Source organism: Aplysia californica, unplaced genomic scaffold (genome assembly GCF_000002075.1).
Source record: "Aplysia californica isolate F4 #8 unplaced genomic scaffold, AplCal3.0 scaffold00035, whole genome shotgun sequence".
In the NCBI taxonomy this organism is placed as follows: Eukaryota; Metazoa; Mollusca; class Gastropoda; order Aplysiida; family Aplysiidae; genus Aplysia; species Aplysia californica.
Genome location: NW_004797305.1, coordinates 213,818 through 232,018, shown reverse-complemented (window position 1 = coordinate 232,018; position 18,201 = coordinate 213,818). Strand labels below are relative to the sequence as shown.

The following is an 18,201-nucleotide window of genomic DNA, read 5'->3' as shown; positions in this document are numbered from 1 at the left end:
CGTCTTAATTCTCTTTTCTTGCTAAATATTTTTAGCCTGCTACCCATCATGATGAAGAACAAGCAGACAAAGACCAAAAAAAAAAGGCTAGGGTTGTGATATGCGTGAGCCAAAGTCACCACAGTTCTCCACGTAACTACCAGTACTCGAATGTACAACTGAGTCCGATTCTACCAGTAATGAAGAATAAAAAGTACTCGATTAAATGGTTTCGGCCGACACACAGATGCGCACGCACCTCAGATTCGTCCAGCGAGCATTTAAAAAACATCTAAAACTGTTATCGTCTTTTATTCAATTCGTTTTTTTATTCTTACTACAATATTATTATAATACGAAACTTGGAAAAAAGTCGGAAGAGGCGTTTGGATGAGCGGATGGCGGTGTTGCAATGAGCGGAATTCTGCCTTTAGGCAGACAATTCTCAGCCCTGAGCTTGAGAAGGATTTTCATAAGTAAAGTAAAGTTGTTTCTGCATCCGATCCGGACATATATTGGGGATTGCCTTGTTAGTGAGACAACTTCCATGGCCATCGGCATATTGTGGTAGGGTGGCCAGTTCCTTTCCACGCCGCTTTTACTTCCCCAACTCGAAGTCAGGTACCCATTACTGCTGGGTGGGCAGGAGAGAGCGAAAAAAATCCGTGTCCAAAAGTAAAATGAAATAATAGGGTAAGTATATAGAGTGTCATTCATATTTTCAAAAGTAATAAAACGTAGCATTGAAATGTGTAAAAAAATATTTGATTAAGCAAAGGACGTAATTGATAGATCTACTTGTAAAAGAACGCTTCCCTCACAGGGGAGCTAATAAAAAGACAGACGAAATTTCCTACTTTGATATAAATAATGAAATCTTTATTTTTTTTTAAAAACATTTCCAAGCTCATAAAATGAATGTTACATTCAATTCCCTGCATGTTCAAGAAAAAAGGTGTAATTGTGCAAATCTAGCAGATTTTATTATCCATTTTGTAACATCACTGTGACTATACCAAAAGTTGTAATGAATCAGAATATGCCCGTGTTGCACTTGCATGTCCAAGTCAAGATTTAGATTTAGACCGAGATCTATATCATTATTCTCTTGATTTCACTTCTCTTGGCTGTCTTTCCTTTACATTTCCCAGCATATCCACTCACTCTCTTGTCTTCAACTACCCTCTTTGCTGTCACTGTAGATTTAGATCTACGAATTATGTTTTTCTTATTACGCTTCTCACTCTCGATTCAATCATCACCCCAATCAGAATATAATAAAGCTAAGGATTCTAGGAAATTATCATCTTTGTCCTCAAGTTTACTAAAGAAAAATTCCCTGGTCTGTTTTACAAGTTATAGGCCTATGGGGTAATTTTGCTACTAGATAGCTAGAACTAGAAGTTGCGTGTGGTCATCTTTAATGTTTTGGTTTCACAACAGACCACACAAAATACCTTTATAATTTCAACTTTCCACCCACTTACGTAGTCATAGACACCATATTTCGTTGCAGGAAGTTTCTACTTTTGAGATTCTTTTATATCAAAACTTAAAATTATGGATCAAGCACTTATGAACCAGAGTTTGAGTATAGCCTGTGGCGATGTATCGGTAAAGAACACAAATGGTGCAGTCGCGGTGCCAATATATCAGTAATGGGCAGAGAATGAGTTAATTTTCAGCTCACCTCATTTGGAAGGTCTCTCCGAGAAGCCATGTTCATGACACTCATAGCTTTCAGGCATAACAGCTTGATATCCTGGTTTGCTGCTTGCTCTGAATAAAGGTACAATCAACACCATTCATTAAACTTTTCACGGATACTATGATAAAGAATGTGAGAAGGAAGGAAAGAAGATAAGAACAGATGATTTATAGTAAATATCAAGTATGAATACAAAAATTTAGCTTTTCATTAGAATTTCATTTCATTGAAAATGTGCAGGGAGTCTATGATCTACCCTATAAAAACTGAAGGGTAAAACATTTATGATAAATGACGTGTGGACAAAGCAGATTAAACAAAAACAACATTTGCCATAGTTTCCCCCTAACAGTGCAAATGTCCCATGATTCATGACTTAGAACCCTCGAAAAGACAATGAACATGAGAATACATCAACTTTTTAGGCTCATAGGTTGTTTAACTGCTTCCTCTGTTCAACAAAAGTGCAATCGAACCTGTGTAAGACGGCCACCTATTGTCAAGGAGAAAAATGGGCGTATAAGACAGGTGGCCTTCTTAGGCAGGACTGATCAAGATGAAGAAAACAAAACATTCCTTTCTGAGGTCCCAACCGAAGACAGCCGCATTGTTGTTGTTGTTATTCTTCCAGTTCCACCACACTGTCAAATGCACACTTCTATACCTGAAGCTGCACCCTTGTCACAAAATCGTCTAGTGACTCTGATTTGACCTGCCTCATGCTCATGAGTTTAAGTCTACTCACACAAAAGTGTTCAGCCGGCTCGATTTGTTCGCCCATTTTTTGGAATACAATAGCTGGATCTTTCTTTTCTGCATTTGTGAGTGTCATGACATTAAACATCCGAAGGCCTTTCTTGCCAATTTAGATGAGTATATGTGGGCAACCTGGTCGTCCTTATGTACCTTCTTTGTGGCAAAGTAGAGTTCGAGTCTTTGTTTGAAAATTTTGAAGGAACCTGCCATGTTTTCGCTTTCCCACATCATCTTGCGAATCTCCTTTGAGGACATATTGACGGTTATTGACATCTAGATCTAACTACTTGCTCGAGCGGGTGATGCTACAAACTAACAATTTAACAGTTTATTTGGCCCAAAAAATCCGACTGTAGGCTTCTAATTCTTGCTAGAGGCACACTCACGGGGAGTCGATCTGCTGTTTATTTTTACCGCTGCCACCATGTAATGATATGATATAGGTCTAGATTGTAAACAGTGAAAGACGAGCGTTTATTGAGCAGGTAGCATTGTTTATTTAAGAAGCCTAAGTAACCTAGGGCGATACAAAGTATGCGTATGAATATTGCCATCTTGGGGAAAAAGGACGAATATCGCGACATACCCATTTTCCAGGAGGGCCAAAAAATCAAATTTATTTGTCTCACGTTTAAAAAGTTGTCTTTTTATTTCATTTTTAACTTGATTTTTTGCAGGAGGAAGGATGGTGCAAATGCACTTTCAGTTAAAATTTTGTAAGGAAATATCAACAAAATTTTGTGTGAGAAGACAAGAGTCATTCTTTCATAACAGATTGATGAAGTTTAAATTAGCTTTTCATGGGAAAAGGACGAATAGCAATATTCGTCTTTCTTTCACCCGACGGTGTCAAATAATAACGTCCTGGATTTTTCGTTTCTATGATATTTGAGGTTCGTCTGATTTTATGTAAGTGTTTTGACTGTTATTTAATTGCGCTTTGCCAGTGGAGCCAAAGATCCGGGGTTCAAATGCTGGTGAATGTACACAAGCAGTGGTGCTTGTTGTCTTACTGTGTGCAACACACTTGATACAGCGAGGATCAAAGCTGGATATACCAGGATTTGAGCCTTTGGTATTTCATCATAAGACCTTGGCATTGTAACGTAGGCATGTTTTGGCGAAGAAGGACGAATATCGTTATATTCGTCGCTTTTTCATAAACTGAGGACGAACCTCTCGGTATTCGTCCTTTTTTCACAGTAGGACCAGAGATTCGTCTTTCTTTCATAAAATATAAAATAAATTAAAAAGAAAAAATTTATGACGATACTTCCAATACCAAAATAAAGTATTCGAACATCTCTAAATGTAATGGCCACTGGTTCAACAGATGCAGCTTTTCATACTCTTTCACATGGTATCGATATCTCTATTTGACCCAATTTCCGATAATCGTCCTCTTTACCTAAGACAGCAGAATAGTATGAGAGTCGTTAGTTACTCTTAATTTAGTTTCGTATTGTAGGCAATCATATCACAATACCCTACCTCGCAAAATGTACAATATCTCAAAAACTACTTGAGATATCTAAATATTCAAAAATTACTGTGTTCAGCTTTGAATGTCCGATTAGGTACAACCCTTAACTCAAAATGGTTAAAATCTGACTTTTGGTACCTTTTTTAGGAATACACACACATTACAAATTTCATCCAATAGCCTAATCTACCACTGTAAACAAAGCTATGCAAATTTACAGTGAAAAACAACAAAAATATATGTTAAAGTACACATTTATCTGAACAATATGCCTTATATTTCTTAGTTATATTATTCACTTGTGAAACTAGCCTCACACTGCATCATTGACACCATAGACGTGATATAATGCAAATACATAGGTCTACATCTTTGACAAAGGAGTAGCAAAAGTTGGGGAGGCTATAAATTAACTCTTAAAGAGGGAAACACATATTCACATCATATTGCAACCACCACTTCATTGACACAGCGTGCCATTCTGAGCAATTAAGAGAAAAACTGGGCAGGGCATTTTGCGACTCTGAGCATTTGAGCAGGTAATATTCAATGGGAAAATGAAAAAAAAAACTGAGCAAAACATGACACAACATTCACCAAAAATAAATATAAACTTATTGCATTAAGTAAAGTGCTAAGAGCATTTCCTTCACCAAGCCAAAGAGGAACCAAATTAAGTTCAGCAATCACAAAAAAACACAAAATATCACGAAAGTCAACAACAAGGCCACAGGCGTGTTGTGGAAGTTTGAAGGGCAAAGAAGAGTGCTTTACCAATTCACTATTACAGTGTAGAACATGAGCAGCACAGGTCAATTAATATAAACTTTTCCAAATTTGCAACGTTACTCACTTAAACCATGGGAAAACAAATGGGTCAAGCCTCTCAGCAAAATTACTATGCACGTCATGGGAACTTCCTTGGCTTTGCGAAATAGTGTTGATGAAGTAGGCTTGACATATTCCTCCAGGAAAGAGAGGGCATTGAGGTCTAACTTCAGAAAAACCTGAAGAAACAGCATAATCATAAGATTTTTATAAATGCAAATAATAGGAAAAGCATTTAAATTTTCACCATCACTTGTCTATGTTACTGATATCAAAACATCATGAAAGAGAACCATAATATCAAACAGATATGTGAGGCAACATGATGTAATATAAGATGCTCGTCAAAATAATGAAATCGAAGAAATTTGAATTTTCCTGTCAGTTTGGCAATTTTTATCAATTTTTTTTTGTGGCTCCACACCTTCCAGTTTCCATTTCACCGTAAAACACTGATTAATTTAGAGGCAGAAAAAATTAATTTTTCAGTTTCCAAGGACTTTAGAGCAATGGAAGTTACCAAACTTTGGTGGCTATTTTCTCGCAAATTTTAACTTTGAAACACAGTCACACCCCTCCCCCCCCCCCCCCCCCCCATCTCTTTCAATCTCAAATATCTCAATTTCTATTCAAGACAAGTGGGTATTTTTTCATCAAAAGAAGGACAAATGAACAAGTTTAAGATGACACCAATAACTCCACATGCCCAAGAATTGATGAGCGCCTGAAAAAGAAGGCCTACCCTTTTTTTTTAAGGGGGCGGGGTGGGAAGCTGAAGGCTACCTCGCTTATTAAGGGATCAAATGTTTCTAAACTCACACATATAACAAGCATAGTAAGAAGTCTTAAAATCCGCAATCAAATTTGAGAAAAAAAAATTGTTTCCGTGGACGATGCGACGGCCATATTGGATTGAGTAGACAAGTCTTACGTAATTAATACTGCACTTATTTTTTACGGAACTAAATTGGTTTTTTTGCATGCATTTTGGCAAACAATAGATCTACAAATCTGTGTGATGAATTTTTCCTAAACGTACTGGAACATTTTTAACTCATTCGCTACGCCGAGCCGTACACTAAGCCGCCCCCGGCGGCTCGAGAACCGATCTTCAATTTTAGCTTAGATTCTATTCCAATCCACGTATCCATGTTAAAATAAAAGTCATAATTTAATGTTGACTTCCGGGTCAAGCATTTCCACTGAAAATCAGAAATTTAGATTCAGTTTTGAAACGCGATTTCGTAGTTTATTCAACTTTGTTTGATCACGACGCCAAAATTATAGCCCGGACACCAGTCTTAGTAATTTTACACAACAAAATCTATTATTTTGCCCACTAAAGAAATGTAGGATTCTTTTTTATAATATTGATACGATTGGACTCATATTGCCAATGCACTGTTATTGAGAAATCAATATTTTTGAGTGCTAGATCTAGGTCTAGATCTAAATTGTCAAAATATTTTTTTCTCCCCAAAATCACAACTTTTTTATGAAATTACACAAAAAGTGCCACTTAAGACATGTATAGGTTTATTCCAAATGCAATTCTAAATAATTCCACATAAGATACGAGTGGCTTTTTCTGTTTGTGATCGTTTTTCAAGATTATAAATTTTTTTTTTTTTCATTATCGGATGTTATGTTCAAAATGTACAAATATTATGGAATGAAGGTAAATAACAGCAAACTTTTCAACATTTTCCAGTTCTATATTCATTTATGGTTATTCTGATGTTTCATTTGACTAGGTGCAAACATATTTTTTGAGTTTCACCAAAGATTATTAATTTTTTATTTTCAAATTTTATTCGCACCCAATCAAAATTGTGTTGCATAATCGTCTCTTACAGGAACCAAAATTGAAAAATACATAAATAAACATTACAGATCTATTCTACAAACCATGCTGAAAATATTGGTATATAATACATTGATATTTATTTGAATTTGTGGCCCCAAAGACTTTTTAACTGCCCACTAGTCATCATCTCATTCGCCCTTCCAAAAAAAAATCGTCCACAAGCCGAAAATAATACGTAGCGAATGAGTTAATGAACTTTTTTCTGAGGTAGTCATGTTTGCAAAAAATCTGTGAAAATCCACAGTCCAAACACCACCAACAAAAAACTATTACATACATCAAAAATTCATGATATAAATTTTTAGTATTACGTCTTTTCTTCATTCTGCGAAAATCGAAAATTTCATGAAGATTGGATGAAAAATTATGGTGGAGTTATTTAAAAGAATATATAGAAAAACCATGTTTCGAGACAACGAGAAATAAAGAAAAATAAAATATTGACTTAAACAGGAACTGGGAGTGACAAAACATGCCCGGTATGGGAAGAAATAAGGATTTATGGGTTTCTTATGCGATGAAATAGTCATAAGAGAGGCTGAAGAAACTAAAAATGCCTACATAGTTTTGAGCCAAATCAGGACTTTTGGCGTACCGCCCCCCCCCCCCCCCCCTCCCACCCTAAATCACGCGATTTTCAGAAAAACACACACAGTAATGTGTTTTTAAATGGAAATAAAAGGTGTTGAGTCAAAAAACAAAAATTTGATAAAAATTGCCATAGGCTTACCGGCAGAAAAATTACCATTTTCTTCAATTTCATTATTTCGACGAGCACCTAATTTCACCACAACGCCACACATATCGGTTTGACTATGGAAGTCAAACAGCTGAACCTTTAAAAGAAAAAAATACTGTTCTTCTGTTTTGTAAGGACTAAGTTATTTAAATAATCTGATTTATGAAATAACCACAAGTCTTTTGTGCTTTTACAAAAAAACCATTTTGTTGTGGTGTGTCCAAATTTTGTCACGATGTCATGAGCTTGTCGGTGCAAAGCTTGTATTTCAATTTCACTTCCAAGTTTCTAATATTACTATATGTGAAGCGTGCTGACAAAATGAGTTACTTCTCGCAATCCACAAACGGAAATATTGGCCAAAAGTCGACGCTATAGGGTCCGATTAGTAGATTTTCTATTGATGCCACATTCTTTTTGTATAACGTGCCTTTTATTATTCCATACTTATAAATAGTAAAAACTTCACCTAGTAGCGTGATGTATCTATTTCCATAAGGCTTGGATCCGAGAAGTAACTCATTTTGTTAGCACCCTTCACATATGCTCTTTTTCGAACTGACATCAAAATGGTAACCCCTCTCTATATGAGGTACATAAGACAGACTTCATGTTACATTAACCTGCTGTTGTAAAAAGTCTTTTGAATTGATTATCATGATATTTAATGTATGGTAGCGTTAATTGCGACAGAGTGACGCTGTGACAACTAATGCAGCGTTAATTTCGACAGAGTAAGTCTGTGACAAAAAAAAAAGAAGTTGAAAAGAAAAAAGAAAAACAAACACACAAACACATACACACACACGCACTCACACACCCTCTCTTTTACACACACATACAAATACACACACATACAAATACACATGCACACACGCTCACACACACAGACACTGCTATATTTCAGCCACACCCCTGATTTTTTGGTAGGTAAGATCTACACCTAGCCTTCTCGGATAAAGGCAAAAAATCTCGGAGGTCCCATATCCAAGTTGCGCACGTTGAAGATCCCTTGGTGGTCCAAAATCGATAAGAGTAGGCTCGACCGCCACCTGGGCAAAATTCAAAATTTCCTACTAACTGAAAATGTTTAAAGCGTTCCGTGCACTCAAATGACCTCATGCAGTTGCGAGAGCTGTAAAAAAATTACCCACCAAAATAAGTCATACGGTAACGTCAACGAATCTCGAACACGAAATTCAAAAATTCTTGGGTATCTTTAACATAATGCTTGGTCCCGTTTCAGTCCCTATGTTTTCTTTGTATTGACTTCATGGAGTTCCCGAACACACAACACTCGAATGTCGAACAAATCCACTTCCATTCTCAATTAAGGACCCAGCTTTACAGCCTTTGTGGCCAGAGGTAGGTACTTCTTTGTTACTGTTACAGCCAAATTGTGGTCATTTCTCACCACGAGAGGCTCGAGGAAAAGGAACGGGGAAGGGTGGTTGGTTAGTGATGCTGACCGCACCGCATGACTGGCTCGCCATGCATGCAATCATGCTGTTGGACGCAGGCGGTGCGGACGGCAAGAGGCATAACTTTCTGTAAGTCAATGAAATGAGAGGAAAGGAATGACATAGGAGTCAGCTGTGTACACGTGAGATTTTCCTTGCAACAGCACTGACACGGCCCACTTGTTTCAAACTTTCCAAATCAAGGTAGCTAACCACTAACCACGTTAATTGTTTTAATGTTTGTTTTACCTCCCTTGATTTTCTCTATTATTTTGTATTTGGGGCTTTTACGAACATGACAAATTACGAAAATCTTGAACACTATTTCCAATCCCCGACAAATTTGAGTTACTCGTGTTTGACTGTATATTATTACTTTTGAAAAATAAGCAATCCGGATGGACGTTCCACGTTTCTGCAAACTATGGTGTTTACACCTTTATTCATGACGTTTTCATTGACTTTCTTTTGGATAAACTTTTTTACTGGTCACCAGGAAGAATGAGGCACCCACCAAGAGTTGACACTATCACTGTGTTTCGTTAGCCTCAACGTGTGCATAATTGCAACATCAAAACCAGCCCATTAGATTTTTGTGGGTTCTCTTTTAAGATTAGTTTTTTATTTCAAATAGAAAGAATGCAAAAATACACTCGAAACATTTGAAACTCACCTTTTTCAGTAACTCAAATGTGACAATAGTTTGGGTAGACAAACTTGCTCTTGTCAATTCTTTTGCCAGCTGATAAGGATTATCCAACTTGATGAACTCAGCAACCCTGGCCCGGACACCATTACATGACTTCTTATTTGTTTCTGTTATAAAGAAGTCCAGAACTTCCAGACTTTCATCTGCTCGGTTTCGATTTCTTGTGGACACAAATGGGCGGCCTCTAGAATCAGAAAACGAAAAGAATGCTTGGTTGAGAAAAGTTTAGTTGGTGATTCTGCTGGTTTACTTTACAGAAGAGTTCTGCTTCTCTGTATTCTGTCAAATACAGAAATACATCATAGCTGATTAGATGAAAGTATATTTCATTCAGTCATGGTGACGCACATTAACATAAACAAAAAAAAACATTCATTCGAGTCAAATAAGCAGAAACAAGTATCAGACTTGCACAATGAAAGATTAATCTTACATGAGTGTGTCATCTTCAGTTCTCAAAGTAGAAGACTCCCACAAAGAATAACTCTTGTCCTGCGTCTGTGCCAAGATGCGAATCTTATCAGTAGGCTAACCTATTACGTCGGACGTTCCGGGCGGGCCGCCGGGGTCACTCAGCTTGTACTGCTAGTGTACAGTGAGCACTGGAAACATGTGTTTTCTCCAAGAATACCCTGGGGTATTTTAATCGATGATAAAAATAACACTCTATCTTTTATAGCTTTCTATTTATAAAGTGTTACAAACGCATGAATAACCCCCTCTCATAAGCTGATAAGACATTACGAGTATTTACGCCCATTCAAATAACCTTTTTAGACGCTTTTGTTGTTACAAATGATCTGGGGTTCGAAAAGGGATAATATGGGTCAATTTTCAAATGTGAGCGTGCCTGGTGAAAGGGACCAGAAGACGCATTTTGAAGAATCCCGGTTTTTTTGCATTTTCAAGTACAGAGATCACTTATGAACAATATTCTTTGTGAATTTTAAAGATATCTTCAGCAGTTTTTGAGATATGAGTGATTTTGTAAGGCAGGATACAGAACAAAGTTTTGAGAAAATAACTCTTTATCTCCGGCAAGCCGCTCCAGCGGCTCACGGTCGGAACCACTGTGCCTTGGAGCCGCTGATAGCGGCTCGGGCACATCCCTTTATGACGACTTCGACATCAAATTTCTGTCTCTTATACCGGAAGCTCATTCGTTAGATGAACAACTATCAAAATAGGTTTGCTAGTTTCGATTTAATGACCCATTTAATGACGTTTTTGTCATTTTTAGATTTAGGACCAAAAAAGGGCCCCGGCGTAGTGGGTTTACCCCCTCGGAGATAAAGAGTTAAAAGTTTGTCCTTTGTTTCTGCTTCAAACAGATAGTCTACGCTTTGAGATGACCTGACAACACATTCGCTACTCACAAACCAACTTTAAAAAGAAGTTAAGATAAAAGAAAAATGCGAAACAAGTTTGCTCTCCAAAAAAACGAACAGGTGTGGATGTGCAAAGCTTCGCTTTGTTTACATGTTCTAGATATTCATGCGCACTACCCACCACTAGAGAGGGGAGAGAATTACCTAAATTTTGGTGTGCAATGTGATTGTGTTGACTTTATGAATGGACAAGAGAAACCATCCGCAGTGTGTACTCGGGAAAACCAATTTTCTCACGCATTTTTGGGGATTATGCAATATACCTCATGATAAAAAACATCTTTAAAAATGTATTTTACAGTAAAAGAAACTCAAGTCTTTGTAAATATCGATATATTAACGGCTAAAGAATCCATATATTTATTGGAACTTAGTTTTTGTCAAAAATCCATTTTTGACCTTTGAAACCCGATATCTCGGTTCGAACAAATGCGTCTTCTGGTCCCTTTCACCAGGCACGTTCACAAATGTTTTGCTCTCAAGATGTTCTTTTTACCTGCTCAATGATATTCAGAACTATCAAGTAATATTATTTTTATCAGTTAATATCATTTCATATAAAATCAAGCTCATTTGAAAGATTGAAAATCTTGTTTACTGACTATCCTTTCGAGCTCCTCATGTCTAAGTAGGTCAATTTGTTCTAATTTCATTGGACGAACATGTAGAGCTACCAACTTGGCGTGTTTTGAATGAGACGTATTCCTCGGTTTCGAACCAATGCAGGCGTAGGCCACTTAAGCAGACTGACAAACACACACTTGAGCTGCGGGAATACGGGACCCAGTCATCAAACGGATGATGATCGGCGCACTTATTTGCGCCGGACTGACCCAGGACCGGAACGAAGGCGAAGTGCCAAAATACGCTTATCAGGGAACATAAACCCCAGCTCCTGCAGGACCAGAGTTAACTAGGAATTCTAAATATTAAGGAAGGGTAGTAAGAGAAACTCTTCCCCTGAATTTCTTATGTATTATCTGCTGTAAGTAGAAAACATTCAAAGTAAACACACTCAAACATGGGAAGTAAGAAAATTCAGTTTGTAATAAAAAAGACATTAGTTCATTAAAAATGGGCAAAATTCAAAGATCAATTAACACATACAGAGACAATTTTTAAAGTAAAAAGGGAGCTATAAGAGTGTGAATGTAAAAGACAGCAAATATGACTTTTAGTCTCACACAAACACTTACATCACAGTGCTAAAGTGTGTATTGCAAGAGAGCATCTCTCCACCATCCTGGCTGATCATTATCATCTCACAGTGCACCATTAAGTAGAGAGTGCAAAGGCGCTGAATGGTCAACTGAGTCCCTTTGTTATGGCTAACGGCAAAACTGGCTCGCAGCTTCTGCAGAGCACTACTCAGGGAAGATTCAACTCTTACCTGAGAGGAAATGAAGAAGGCAATTGTCTAAAAATTTTATGTAACTGTCTGCAGTAGAGGATAATAGCAACAATATTGCCAGTATCAGTAGCGATCTAAGTCTCGGCCATCTTGGCAAGCTTAATATTTTGGCAAAGAACCAACCAGACAAAACAGACATACATGTCCACCACGATGACCTGGCACTCCACTAGATTAAAGAAATCCATAATATATAATACATATTTCAAAAAGAATCATTCATTAAAAATAAATAAGAAGCTAAGAAAAAAATCAGGTCTATTTTCACTTATTACCACTTTACAACCTGTGCAGCTTGTTTACAGTTCTGTGAAGGCAACTTGGCTGCCACTAAAAGACACAGAAAGGAAACGTTATAAGTAACACTGTTTTCACTCAAACTAAACAACTGTTGTTGGAAGTGTGAGTGAAAGCAAAAGCATTATGAAACTAATGTAATGATTCTTTTGCAAAAGGTGTATTCCATCATATTCCCTGAGAGTGAACTGCATTTAGTCAAAATTAGCTCATTATCAAAGCAAACTCACTAAGCTACTGAAATCAAGCCCTTTTACTGCTCCACGATCCTGAAACAAAATCAGTTCAAGCATGCTCTGAGCTCTGCTTTGCACAGACAGTTCGTCACAAGTTCCAAGCGTGGCCAGTCCTGCCACCATCCTCTTTTCATACATGTCCGGTAGCACCTGAGAAGACAATTTTTTAAAAAGCAGGTCACATTAAGATATCAGCAGTCTACAAATGCAAGGAAAAAAGAGGTAGTAAACTCTCTGAGACACCTAAGAACATTAAAAAAACAACAAGAAGCAAAATTGAAAGTCTTTGAACGCAAGAAAACAAGTACTTAAATCTCAGAAAAACATGAGCAAACAAGCTCTTAAAAGAATTCACTTCAAATTTCAATGATTTAAAAAATATGCAGGGTCTTCCATAAAATTCCCAGCTACACAGACTACCGTGAAATAGGCTACATGAGCAGGCAATTATGTTAATGCTTCAAATAAGTGCTCCAAATCCAAGCGACTCTGCCTGCAAGTCCCAAATTGAGCGTATGTGAAATTAAATTTGCTTGCTGACGGGAGACTTCACGTGGTTTATGCCTGGTAAATTTGCTGCAGTGTATTCAGCTTGAGAATCATCTCACTGATAAGTACAACATTGATTTTGAAGTTGATAAGTGTCACGATATGGTGGAAACCAGCCGCTCATCAATGGGCTTAGGAATTATTGATATAATCTTAAAGCTTATTTTTTTGTCTTGCTTTGTTGAAAAAAAGTACCCATAAATCTTAAGGGGGTGGGGGTTTACTAGTGTCAGAGGTAAAATTAGCAAAAAATGGCCGCCAAAGTTTCGTGACTTCCAAAGCTTGAGAGTGAGAGTCCTGGGAAAATGCAAAATTTACACTTATTGCGCCTCTGATAAACATTTTTTGGGTAAAATTCACACATGTATTTTTTAAAAGACATAAAATGTGTTGAGCCAAAAAGTAATAAAATCAATTAAAACTGTTCATCCGGAGGAAAAATGTTGTTTTCTTCAATTTCATTATTCTGACAAGCACCTGATTTTTCACCTAGTTCCCACACACCAACCTTCTGGGCCTTAAATCGCATAATGCTGAGAACAGGATGCAGTCGTTAAAAAAAATGTTGTTTATAATATCGCAATCTAATTATATTGAACTTCAAATTTTATCCTCATATTTCTGTCTCTGTTTTATTATTTTTTAATGTTTGTGTTTTATTTATGTAGACAATATATTGAAATCCACATCTCTATCCATGATGGAGTCATTTCTACCTCATTCCCTTCATTAGGAGAGTTCCAAGGGGGACAGATTTTTATACCATACGTGGAGTTGTGTTTTAGCATTGCCCTTCCGGTAAAATAAATTCTTATATTTCAGACGTGAAATATAAGCTGATAGCCTGTCTCACAATATACCCCACCAGTATTTATCTTTGTCGAGATAACAACAAATAACAACTGATAACAACAAATAACAACTGACTACCTTAAAAACCAAGTAAAAGTAACCAAATTAGGACGTTTGTGTTGATATTTGTCGTTATTTCATTTTTTATCAGTTTTTTGTTGTAATCTCGACAAAGATAAACACCGAAATCGAAAATATAAATTTATCAGAAAAAAATGAACGGGCTCGGAATAGTCATGCGGGGATTTGTAGGTCACATACATTTGCCGAGGGAGTGAGGGGAAAATGGCCGGTTTCCGTGAGAAGCCTTTTTGGATGGGAAGGTAGTCCTGCATTTATGATTAGGTCTAAACAACTACTTGACACAGAACATTCAAATTTGAGGACACTATTGAGGACACCAAAAGTATAGATTAATTTATGTGTACGAGCTTCAACGTCCACATATCATTAGTTTGCCCTATTTTCTGATCGGCTGCCAAATTTCATTCACATTGGTCCTGAAAAAGAGCAGACCGAGGTTGAGAAAGTTAGTCACTTACTCTCCTACCCTGAACAAATTTTGGCCGCGCGCAGAAGCCCCATTGGCAGTGCTATATATGATGTGTAAATTTAAATAAAAATATCTCTTTGATCTGATCTGATCAATCCTAGTGCAGTTGCAGTAGCGTATAAACAAAGTTCAGGTGAAGACGTAAACATCTGTGACAGTTTTATCACCTTAAATAAGATGTACTGGAGATTGGAAAGGATCTTGGCTTTGTCATGTGCAAATTTGACCTTCAGTCCATCAATGGTGTTCTTCATTTTCATACAGGGACCTTCTGAATCTTTGAAAAACAAAACATTTGATTAAAAAAACAAAAAAAATCTATTGAACTAAGTATATATATATATGGTACATTTCATGCCCGCAAGTTGCAAATATGAAACAAAAAGGTATCTAATTTTTTTTGCAAAATTATGCAAAAGGGAATTTTAAAAACTAACAAGCATTTCAACCAAATGCCAAGAAACAATAGAAAAATAAAAGGCCAACCAAAACATTTATGAGGGAAAACACCTTTGATTCACTCTCAAAGACATATATATAATATATTGATGGCTTCTGCAGTATTCTAAATGCTAGAAGATCAGGGACATTATTCGAGTATGAACAAGAAAAGGAATTGCCTGATTAAAGCACCCAAGACAATAATGTATCAATTAAATTCAATACGGAGTGTTTCACATTTCCCTGTCAACAAAATTCAGATCATTTGCTGTCAACAAAATTCAGATCATTTGCGAGTCAGGCAGCTAAAACCCTGCTTGTCAGGACCCAGATTGAGAGGGATACAGCATTCAAGCAGACAGATGGGGATACTCTATAAAATAAAATATCTTCCCCATTCCCATATATCAAAATTATGCTGTCTGACTGAGACAACAGAAAGCCTATCAGTACGCCACATACACACATATATAATATATACACACACACACATATCAATACCCATTTCTCTATCTATCTATGTATCTATCTATCTATGTATGTATCTATCTATCTATCTATCTATCTATCTATCTATCTATCTATCTATCTATCTATCTATCTATCTTACTATCTATATCTCTCTCAATTGAATCCCAAATATATACATACACAGCAGTCTCCACCTAAGATCCCACCGCTTATGGTTCCTGGTTCGCTTAAGATCCACAACACAAAAATCACCCCTTAGATCCTGCGCTGATTCATTTTGAAGATCTACATTTGGCTAATATCCAGATCATAATTTACTGGAACAAAAACGTGGGCGGGCACAGCCGATCAACCAAGAGTGAAAATTTGAGATCACTAATCTGTCCCTCACGTCAAAGATCAGCAACTCTTGTGAATATGACCACATAAGCATTGTAAAATCAATGTTTGCCCTAGACAGGATCACACCAAGGCGTGAATCGACCGACAGGTTTGTTTTCCCCAAACATCACACTCGCAACTGAGCTCTCCACCTAAACTTACATCACTCGCTTCAACTGCCGAATTTGAGAGACAGCCTGAATTTTAATTGATGTGGTCACAAAGTAATAGTGTGTAACGACAAAGACGGGGGAACTCGGTCAGAGAAGTAAAGCTATAAATTTTGGACAGGTAAAGGGAAAGGGCAACTGGATAAGCATAAATCTTAAGACTCACAGAGATGGAAACTTACTGATCAGTCCAGAATTTACTGAACTTTTCACGGGCTATGCAGATTTATTTGGAAAAATACACTTATTCAATTGTAGATTAGAACATAGTAGAATGATTCACCATTGAAAGTAGGTCAGGACCCACTTACGGAAAATGACAGAGCAAACCAAAATTACGGATTTCGTAAATTTACGGAAAATTTTCATCCCTGGACTCACAAAAGGATAATAAAGTGCAAATGGCATGCCTCATGCCACCGTGATTGGTCATCAAAGTTGACTACTCTTTGCTCGCCATATAAACCCCAACAGTGTAATGCTCTAACCACGTTGCTTGTTTCCTGAAAATTTTACAATACCCAATTATAAAAAACCTCCTGACTAGATTAGAGAAGGCATAGAAGAGCTGATCTATTTTGAGGAGGACCTGCAGATCGTTGACCTACATGTATTTCTTCCAATTGCATACAAGGTTAAAGAACAACATCATCAAAATGTGTAGGTATACGTGTGCTTTTAAGAAAAATGTTTAATGTAGATGTGCTTTTCTAGGCCAGGGCAAGATCGGTGGCAAAAAGACTTGAGACCTCGATTCCAAAACAGACAAAGAATCGAGGAATCGAGTCCGATTTTTGAGTTTGGAAGCTGCTTCCTGGGGGCCTGGCTGTTTAGAGGCCATGACTTGAAGACTGCTAAAAATAGCTTTTAGACTCGAGGCCTCAAGTCTCGAGTTTGACAGACATAGCTGGCAAAGCCTGCGTGTGTACCAAGACAAGTTGACTTTCACGCATTTGCGCGTGTGTGTGTGTGTGTGTGTGTGTGTGTGTGTGTGTGTGTGTGTGTGTGTGTGTGTGTGTGTTGTAGGTAGGCTTGTAGGGTTGCCTCCCTTCTATCACTCTTGCCAATGAGTGGGGCACAGGCTCCTTCTCTCTTGCATCCTTTGCTTCCTGATATGTCAAAGCATGCTTTGATGACAAATGTTTTGTCATTGTCGACGCAGTGTTATTGTAAGCCAAAACATTTTTACAAATCATACAAACAACTTTGTTTTCCTGCTTATAAAAAAAGTCCCAAGCTAGAGATCGACTTCCAGACAGGATGACTCATTGATATCAACTCAAAACACACAATATGATTTACAAAAGAATGCTAAGAAATGAAGCTCAAAATACAACAGCAGTGAGAATGAAAGTGCAGTGAAATTCAAAAACAAGCGTTCAAGACAAAAGAAAGAGGAAAAGGAAGTGAATGATTTAATTTGGGATGAGCGGGCGTGGGGCAACAAGATTCAAAGTAGCAGTAGCCTACGTGCAGCGTGGTTTCGTACTGGGCTACACGGTAGACACGACAAGTAGGCCTAGGCCTAGTTTCACATTCACTCACAGCAGGGAAGAGGAAAGGGGGGTGGGGTGCGTGAGACAATTGATAGCGACTGACTGGCTGTTTCTTGCCAAAGGCCCCTACCGCACTAGGCCTACGACAGTTCGTCCCGGGGTCTGACATTTGAAACCTTTGACCTGTATTATTGGGACAGGACATTTTTGTTGCATTGAGTCCCAAGCAGTTGTGAATTGCTACAACATCGGTGGGACAGGATGACCTAACACTGTTTTCTCTTTCTCTTTTGTCTAATACAAAGCAACAGAGCACAGGCACATGCAGTCTCGATTCATCCACCTTGAAGACAGTCTTGAATCTATCTAGACCTAGTGCACGCCAAATTCAAATAGTGAAAAAAAAAACCTTAACTAAACAAAACTC

General features: G+C 37.5%; 1 protein-coding gene across 2 annotated transcripts in view; it reads right to left on the bottom strand.

The window, feature by feature from the left end:
* LOC101864126 overlaps positions 1-18,201 on the bottom strand; it is a 102,971-nt gene that overhangs the window by 68,261 nt on the left and 16,509 nt on the right. For both annotated transcript variants that reach the window (XM_005091716.2, XM_005091717.2), the window contains exons 6-11: positions 14,983-15,092; positions 12,856-13,011; positions 12,114-12,307; positions 9,494-9,713; positions 4,780-4,933; positions 1,670-1,758 (exon numbers count right to left, since the gene is read on the bottom strand). In XM_005091716.2, coding sequence (XP_005091773.1) covers positions 1,670-1,758; positions 4,780-4,933; positions 9,494-9,713; positions 12,114-12,307; positions 12,856-13,011; positions 14,983-15,092 — 923 coding nt within the window. The remainder of the gene's footprint in view (positions 1-1,669; positions 1,759-4,779; positions 4,934-9,493; positions 9,714-12,113; positions 12,308-12,855; positions 13,012-14,982; positions 15,093-18,201) is intronic.